This window comes from Octopus bimaculoides, chromosome 1 (assembly GCF_001194135.2).
Source record: "Octopus bimaculoides isolate UCB-OBI-ISO-001 chromosome 1, ASM119413v2, whole genome shotgun sequence".
NCBI classification, from domain to species: Eukaryota; Metazoa; Mollusca; class Cephalopoda; order Octopoda; family Octopodidae; genus Octopus; species Octopus bimaculoides.
In genome coordinates, this window is record NC_068981.1 from 10,188,421 (window position 1) to 10,198,434 (window position 10,014).

The 10,014-nt window shown below is 33.7% G+C and overlaps 1 protein-coding gene across 1 annotated transcript in view; it reads left to right on the top strand.

The window, feature by feature from the left end:
- Window positions 1–10,014, top strand: part of LOC106878508 (short transient receptor potential channel 7) — a 375,551-nt gene that overhangs the window by 310,269 nt on the left and 55,268 nt on the right. The window contains exon 4 of the mRNA XM_052974185.1: window positions 6,670–7,161. Coding sequence (XP_052830145.1) covers window positions 6,670–7,161 — 492 coding nt within the window. The remainder of the gene's footprint in view (window positions 1–6,669; window positions 7,162–10,014) is intronic.

The following is a 10,014-nucleotide window of genomic DNA, read 5'->3' on the forward strand; positions in this document are numbered from 1 at the left end:
ACACACATATATATATATATATATACATACATACACATACATACATACGTGTGTGTATGTAAATTCGGACGTGTATATATTTATACAAGTATGTATTTATATATATATATATATATATATATATATATATATACACGTGTGTGTAAATTCGCACACATATATTTGTGTGTGTGTGTGTGTGTCTGTTTGTGCGTGTGCATGTATATATAAATTCAGGATTCGACCGTTATTTGAGCTTCACCGAATTTCAAGAATCAGAGAATCCAAACACCTTGACACTCGGGTAGCACGGAAATTGCCGATTTATACAAACACAACAAACTCTACGTCCTATATTGGTTATTATTATGAACATCCCCAAAGAAAACTAAAATAAATGTTACTGAAATCCACCGGTTTATTGGAAGGAACGACAACTCTTCAGCTGATTTTTCCTTGTGCACCATTGATGCTTAAATAGCTTTTGAAAAAAACTCAAATTTGAATTAAATTTACTAATAATGCAAACATCTTGTGAGTTGTGCTGATGACCATCCTATCAGGGCTTTACTCTCATCCAACGCAACACTGCGGGCTGCAGGAGGCCTTGTGGCAAGCCCCGTACCAGATGGCTAGTCGCGGTTGGGGAAGATCTCCAAAGACTCGATGTCACCTTGGAGGATGCAGAGGGGCTGTAACGGTACCGCCAGCGATGGAGAGCACTGAATCTGGTCGAGGTTCTACACATGACGTCTCTGAAACCATTTACCTGTGATGACCGCAGCCACATCAAGCAAGTGCAAGAAGCAGCAGTGTGTGTTTATGTGTGTGTGTGTTTACACGAGCGCACGTGTGTATTTCATAACTTAGTAATTCATTAAGTAGAATTCGGAAATAACCAAGTACAACTAGTATCTGGGTTCGATACGGTTGACTAAATAGCAGTGAAATCAGTGCTCAAGCGTAATCACAGTCCAGTAACTCAAACCACTAAAATAATAACAGACTAAATACTATTTATACCAATTGTATCTACTTGGAATAATTTAGTGTTAATTTGAGTAGCTGTAAACTTAAAACACTAAAATATGTGTTCAACGTTTGAAATACATGACTTCAATTCAACAGTAAGTTTGCTTCAAACAAAAACGAGAACTAACATTAAACAGTCTATTTATCGTAATCAAAATTTTTACCAACTCGAAAGTTAGCAATGGCAGTATATGTTTCACAGCATTCTCATCTCCAGCTCCCATCTTGACTTGAACTAAATTAAGATTGCTGGATGGGGATTGCGTTAATGTTTGGTTATATGAGTGAAAATGTATTATGCTTATATAAACATTGATATGTATCGAGCGTTGTAAAATAATGACAGTGCACTAAGATATATTTGAAAGTAACCTTGAATGTAAGGATTTATCAGATTCTACTTGGTAGCGTCATAGATACATAAAACAAACAAATCAAATCTTGTTTACATCCATAAAGTGTTTTCAAATATGGAGTAGACATTCAAAAGAACTTCAACAAAAACAAAAGAGAATAAGACTTGTTAGACTCCTTGATTAATAATGTAAGGTTTCGGTTCTCGCCCAAGCTAAATCGTACATAATTTCCCTCCTTCTCTCCCTCCCCATATTTCTCTTATATGTTGACATTGTATGATATTTTTGGTAAATATAATTGAGAGACTGTTTCGTTCTTACTGAGGAGTATAAGTATAGTTATGTTCGTTTATCATTTATTTCTTTGGAAGCTTAAATTTCGTATCACAATATATGAACGAAGAAGACAGCAAAAAGAGAAGGAAAAAAATCGGATACATGTTTCTAATATTTTAAGAATAAGACTCACACAAAAAAAATGTTATTAATTCTTTTTATATGAGCCTCTGCCATCAAAGGGAAAAAAGATATTGTTGTATCTGCCAATATGTTTCAAATCAATGTCTACGAAAAAAAGAAAAAATTATGAGCATCCAAAATTACATTTACTGTCTATCATATATCCGATGTACTTAACTAAGAAATAAATATAGTTCCAGCCCAGTCATTGCAGTCAGTATAAAAAGGAGTTTATATATATATATATAGATATATATACATTATATATATATGAATATGTATGTATGCAACTAAAACTTGAATTAGTCCAACTTAACATGTAACCAACAGAGATCAATGCTCTGTTCTCTAAAGATTTACTTAATGTCTGTATTGATATTTTAATATTCTACGTTAGACTTTCGTACACATATTTTGTATATAAACTTTGCCATATTTCTTTATGTTTAACGATCAATCTTTGAAATGCTTAATAAAAAAACTAAGCTTATAACCAATGCATTCTCATTAATATCTGCAATATAGTTGTAATTTAAAAGTTTAAAAGAAAAATTGAATTAAATCTTAGTATAATCGATTCTAAGAATCAATAAGTATTGCGAGATGAGGGTATATTCTAAAGGCAAAAATTTACATTTATTATTTAAATAATATGGAGTAAATATTAATTTCGTTTCGACCTTGTCTAGTGTCTATGTCACTGGATTGTCGTTTCAAAAATTGTTTTTTTATTAAGTAGACAAACTATAATCAATTATTTCTCTTGCATAGTGTTTTTGCTTTTATTTTCTTTCCATGCAGCTCAGTTTGTAAATGGGAAAAGCCAATATACATAAATAAATTGTTGAACAATGTGTATGCGTGTGTCAATGTAAAAGACTACTGAAATTTTAAATACCAACTAGATATCAGTTGAAAAGTGTTTCACCGATATCTTTTTAGTATTTAAGAATGCAATTAGGATTAATTAAAAATTCTTTAGTTTTCCTTTGCCTTTTCCAAGTTTAAGAATTGTATAAAAGAATATAACACTTTGCGTATTGTAGAAGTGCAACCAATTTATTGCACATAAATTTTAACAACAAAATCTTATGTGGGTCCCCAGGAGAGCCATATGGATCCCGGTTGAGAACCACTGTCTTATACTCTGTTCAGTTAGTAGGTTTAAGTGACACACAACGTTCAATCTTCATTTCTCTCTCCTTCTCTTTCTCTCTCTCTCTCTCTCTCTCTCTCTCTCTCTCTCTCTCCGTGCGTTTGTGTATGTGTGTGTCTGTGATGTGGTTAGCAGTTTGAGCGCTTGAAAAGTTCACTTCTTTATCACGAGGTCCCGCTTTCAATCCTAGTGCGCGGCATTTTGAGGATATGCCTTTTGCTATAGTTTTGGGTAATCCCAAGAATTGTGATTGAAAGTGGAACGGATACTGTGTGGTTAACCTTAGAATGAACTATCCCAAATTATTGAAAAGATTATCCTTGTCACTTCCAGTTTCATACAATTTGTTCCACGTGTAAATATGTCTAATTTCTGAATTTCTCTCACATCGCGAATAATTATATACGCATCAAGTGATCATATTACATTAGATATATAACTAATAACTGTTATTGATATGTTTGAACGTTCAATAATTATCACTTCTCTCTCACACATTAAACGAACATAATACGAATTGAGATATTTCTGACGTCATTTATGATTTTTATTTCAGTAAAAGTATATTCAGAACTTGTACAGTGTTTCTGAAAATCAGGAATATATCTGCAATATATATTGATTTCAAATTTTGGCACAAAGCCAGAAAGTTTGGGGATCGGGCTAAGTTGATTACAGCAACCGCAGTGCTCTACTGGTATTTAATGTCATTTGACAGTTCTAATCTATATTTTACTACGGTCCGTTTAGAATTATTTTTTACATACTGTCGGTAATATGGTAAATTCAATTGTAGTAGCTTCAATTTAGCAGAATTTAATGCTCTATTTTGTTTGAGAATGCAGTATAGAATATTGTGAAATTTGCGCCTTTTCTAAAGCAAGAAATTGTGAAATATATATATATATATATATTTTTATATATATATATATATATATATATATATATCGTCAAAAGATTTTTATCACTTCCCAACAACAGTTATAGTATTGGTTTCAAATTTTGGCACAGTGTCAACAAGTTCGAGGGATTTAGTTAATTCCATCGACCCCAGTGTTCTACTGGTACTTGTTTCATCGACCCCAAAAGGATAACAGGCAAAGTCGACCTCGGTGAAATTTGAGCTCAGAGCTTAAGGACGGACGAAGAACCGCTAAGCATTTTCCCGGCGTGCTAACGATTCTACCAGCTCGCCGCCGCCATATATCTGCAATATATATTAGCAACAAAAGTCTCTGGTGCGTCAACCCATTTCAAAATATTTTTCGAAAGGCATGCGTATGTGGTTAAGAAGCTCACTTTGCAACCATGTGGTTTCGAGTTCAATCCCATTGCACGGTGCTTTCGGCAAGTGTCTTTTATTATAGCTTCCGGCCGACCAACGCCTTGTGAGTGGATCTGTGGAAGTTTGTGGAAGTACGTCGCATATGTGTGTGTGTGTGTGTGTGTGTGCGAGTGCGTGCGTGCGTGCGTGTTCGTGTGTGCGCACGCGCATATCTGTATGCATGTCATCCCCCACCAAGGCTTGACAACCAGTATTGGTTTGTTTTCGTCCACCTAACTTAGTGGTTTGGCAATATATGTACCAGACTTTAAAAAAATAAGTACTAGGGTTGATTTTCTCGACTAAGTCCTTCAAGGTGGTGCCCCAGCATGGGCGCAGTCCAATGACTAAAACAAGTACAAGATAAAATAAGATTATTCTTGGTTGTTTATTTTGTTGGTTGAGTTAAGCATTGCTTAACAATGTTTGCCTATCCTTGATACGGGTATTATTTTATTTTACTATCTTCTGTCTGATTAATTAAATGCATTATTTTAATTTTTTGTGCTTGTCATTACAAAAATGTAATTCCGTAAAAATAAAAACAATTTAATTTAAATGATTCGTTTGTATAAACATAAAACAATATCAAACAACGCATTTTATTTTGACAGATTTTTTTTTTTTAATTTAGAAAACATTCAGCTAAGAAAATAATACATCAATATCAAACATTTACTGATAATGAAAACAGGAAAGCTATTGTGTCCGACCAATTAATTAAAAATTCTTCAATTACATGGTTAATGATTTTGTTACTTTTCTAAGGACTTGAACAATAGGTTGGAAGCAGGTGGACGTATTTTCTTGCAGACTAGACACAGATTAGTTTGCACATTTCAATTACTGCCTAAATATATTGATATATTTCGAGTTCTATGAATAATTAACAAATTATTCGCTTAAATAATAATTGGCGTATTACACCGTTAACACATGAAAACATTTCATTCTGTAGATTTCGAATATGATTTTGAATAAAAATTGAAAACGTAAAAAATAATTAACATTATAACTGGGCGCTTAAACAATTAAAATTTTGGCAATTCTTCTGGATTATGAATACATTAAAATATACTCAGCATTACAACTGGTCTCTTAATTAAAACTGAAGTCATTTTGTTTTTGGATTATGAATACGTTAAAACTTAGTTAACCAGTTAACCAGTATGTATCAATAGAAATTGTTAGTTAAAACTTAGTTAACCAATAGAAATTGAAACAATTCTTCTGGGTCATAATTAACTTTGCTGCTACTGTCTTTATCAAAAATATTTGTTTTAGCTTCTTGAACGAGACTTTTCTTGGAATATTTTGATTTTGAAGCACCCAATGAATATCCAGATGAATATGTGTAAAAGAAATTAGAATTTCTTTGTATAGCACAGACCATACACAATAAATATAGTAGTTTAGCTGTCTCTTGCAAGCGAGTATGACCAAATAGCTTGAACCATGCTTTTCGCTAATTTTGGTGTTGTGTCTGTGCAGTCATGATCAGACATGGACACTCTCTCGTCTCTTTCACTTTGGACAGTGTGGACATGACTCCTGAAAGGTGTAAGAGTACACCAGCAATTAGGCTGGAACTTATTTTCAGCTGGGTAAACAAGAACAACGTGAAATGAAGTGCTTTGCTCAAAGACAACGCATCGCTCTGTCCAAAAATTGAATCTACTAACTTGTAATTATGAACCCAATATTCTAACGCTTTGATTAGCGCCTACACGAGAAGGGAAATATAGTAGAGTTCCTTTTTGTAGTTTTATGTCAGCCTGAGAGCAAATAAAATATTGATTTCTAAAATGGCATAAAGCTACCAAACAATCGATTAAATTCATCCATGGATATCACTATTGCTCATCCTATTGAGTTCAGAAGAAACAGAAGCTAAAGTCAAGACCAAAATTCGAATCCCAAGGCATTGTGCTAAACGAACGTTTACGAATCTATCAATCTGTGAAACCAATACAATAATTACTAATTTCAAAATGATTGAAGTAAAATGAATTGTAATAATTTTCTGAACCTGGGGCACAGAACTTGTCTTAATTTGATTTGCTGAAGGCGGCGAACAGGCAGGATCGTTAGCGCGCTGGATAAAATGCTTAGCGACATTTCTTCCAGTTCTTTACATTCTAAGTTCAAATCCCGTCGGGGACAACTTTGTCTTTAATCCTTTTGAGGTCGATAAACTAAGTACCGGTCGAGTAGCGGTGTTGATGTAACCACCTAGCGCCCTCTCCGCAAAAAGTGCCGACCTTGTACTAAAATTCAAAACAATTTGATTTACTGGAATTACAATATGCCAGAGAAAAAGCAATCACCAGTATTTAATATTCTTCTTTGTTTTGTTTTTGCAGGTGGTTGAACTACTTCTTGACAGATGCAACTCCACAACTATTCATGAAGCACTCTTGCAAGCTATCAGTGCTGGTCACGAAAATATAGCTGAAACCATTCTGAAACATCCCAAATATAAAGACATCAAAAGAGAGAATAAACGTTTTGGAGAAACAGACTACTTCTACAACCAGACAAGTGAAGATTCACCATTTTCCTCCGATATTACACCGCTTATTTTAGCAGCAGAACGTAACCAGTTTGAAATAGTTCAACTATTGTTATTAAGAGGTGACACTATTCAGAAACCGCACCACTATTACTGCGCATGTCAGGAATGTAATAATAAGTTGCAGTTTGACCAATTGAGACTTGCCAAAACAAGGCTCAATGCATACCGGGGTTTAGCAAGTGGTGCATACATATCCTTATCGAGTAAGGATCCGGTTCTCACTGCATTTGAACTCGCTCAAGAATTAAGAGATGTAGCACGGGTCGAGAAATATTTCAAGGTAAATTATTTATTATATTGTATTATTCAGTTTTATATTTAAGAGACGAGGAATTATGTACATTAAAGTGACGGATATTTGTCCTCATCTTGTTTGTTGTTAACACAACGTTTCGGCTGATACACCCTCCAGCCTTCATCAGGTGTCTTGGGGAAATTTTGAACCTGGGTTCTCATTCCCAAGGTATTTTTCGATGTTGTTATTATTACTATTATTATTATTATTATTATTATTATTATTATTATTATTATTCAGGTCACTGCCTGGAATCGAACTCGGAAATTTTGGGGTTAGTAGCCCGCTCTCTTGACCACATACGTACATGTGTGTAAAAATATTAACGAGTGCGTGCGTTACATATTTTCCTATACACACATACACACACATATATACGCACACGTATATGTAAATATATATATGTGTGTGTGTGTGTGTGCGGTTAACTTAGCACACTTTTATCAGAAATGATTACTAAATCAAACGGCTTTTACGAAATATCACCCGCATGGTATACAGCTATAAACCAGAACCGGTGCCCCTGTTTATTGCTCGACTTGGTAGCAGACGCTGATAAATATGGCATACGTTGTGTTAACAACAAACAAGATGAAGACAAATATCCGTCATTTGTAAATAATGTAAATAATGTATATTGTGTTATTGTTTGTCATTGTTGTATTTGTTGATGAAGCGGCGAGCTGGCAGAGTTGTTAGTGAACCGGACAAAATGCTTAATGTCATTTTTTTCCGGCCCTATACACCAGAACTTCAAATTCTGCAGGGATCGATTTCACCTTTCAGTCTTTTGGAATTAATAAAATAGGTACCAGTTGAACACTGGGGTCGATGTAATCGATTTAATCACTCCTTTAAAAATTACTGCCCTTGTGGCAAAATTTTAAATCATTATTTTGTAGTTGTTGTTGTTGACTAGTTTCAGGTGAGACATAACACACAAGACCTATGGACAACGAGACAGCATCATCCGCTTTTTTCGGGCTTTACCTATCCAAGACAAATTTAGCAAGCGTTTTGGATATTTCATATTCAAACACTAAACAGTATCCACGGTCATTACATATCCAAAACTATAATATCTTTGAACATTACAAACAATATTGTTGGATATTACATATGTCAGACTATAAATAATATCTCTGAACATTACAAACAATATTGTTGGTTACTACATATGCCAGACTATAAATAATATCTTCGAACATTACAAACAATATTGTTGGTTATTACATATGCCAGACTATAAATAATATCTTCGAATATGCCAGACTATAAATAATATCTGTGGATATTACATAAGCCAGACTACGTTAATATACTTAGACATAACATATCTAAGCCTACATTAGCGAAGCTTCCCCTGTCTCTTCAAAACAGTAGGGCGTGATTTAAGAGAGATTTATCAGCGTCTGCTACCAAGTCGAGCAATAAACAGGGGCACCGGTTCTGGTTTATAGCTGTATACCATGCGGGTGATATTTCGTAAAAGCCGTTTGATTTAGTAATCATTTCTGATAAAAGTGTGCTAAGTTAACCGCATACTATAGAAAAGCTTAACTTAGATTCTTTTAAGACGTTATCTGTCTAGCAAAGCTGCAGGAGGTTGAGGAGTTCGACTTAAGTGTACTCGGCAAGAGGCAAGTATTGTTCATGAAAGCTATTGAATGGCATCCTGAATGGAATTTTAAACACTTTTCCAAGCTCTCTCTATGGACTTGTCTGTCTGTCTCTCTCTCTCTCTCTCTCTCTCCCCCTCTCTCTCTCTCTCCATGTAGGTATGAGTATATATGTATGGGGTGTTGTTTTAGTATACACACTCACACACACATATATATACACACATACATATATATTTACATATATTTGCGTGTATATATATGTGTGTGTGTGTCTGTGTGTATAGGAAAATATGTGACGCACGCACTCGTTAACTTTTTTACCTATATATATATACATACACACATATATGTATGTATGTATGTATGTGTAACTGCTACATTTTCTTTTGCTATGAGTGAAATAAACCTTTTCCCTCTTCATTCTATTTCCTCAATTTATATATAGATTATATATATATATAAAAAGATTTCTTTAAAATGATAAACGGATAAATCAAATTTTCTTTACGATAATCGTATTTGATTTCGTCGCTATCAGACTGTGGCACACTTCTTTATTCGCTCAAACTGCAAATAAAATAATTATATCAAATATAGAACTCCTTCATAAAAGTATCCATTCAAATAATAACATGCGCTGAATATGCTTGTGTGAAAAAATATGTATGTCTGAGTGTGTGTGTATATATATATATGTGTTTGTGTGTGTGGAGAGGGAGACAGAGACACACGGAACATCTGAAGTGAAAAATATAGGGTGAGATCTTTAAACTACATAACGTGACCTCTGCATGACAGATCACAAAATCGCTAGAGGTCTGAAGTTGATGGGTGTGTGCGTGTGTGTACGTGTGCGCATGCATGTTTGTGTATGTATGCATGAATGTGTGCCTATATGCGCGTGTGTATATATATATATATATATATATATATATACATATGCAGAGAGAGAGAGAAACAGATACGTAGAGAGAGAGATAGACAGACAAACAGATAGATACTTATTCGCAAATATTATATATATATATTATATATTTACATATATATAATACATATATATATACGTATATATATATATATAGATATATATGAATATACATATATACAGATATATATGAATATACGTATATATATATACATATATATATACACATGCATATATATACATATATACACACACATAATATACATACATATATATACACACAATATACAT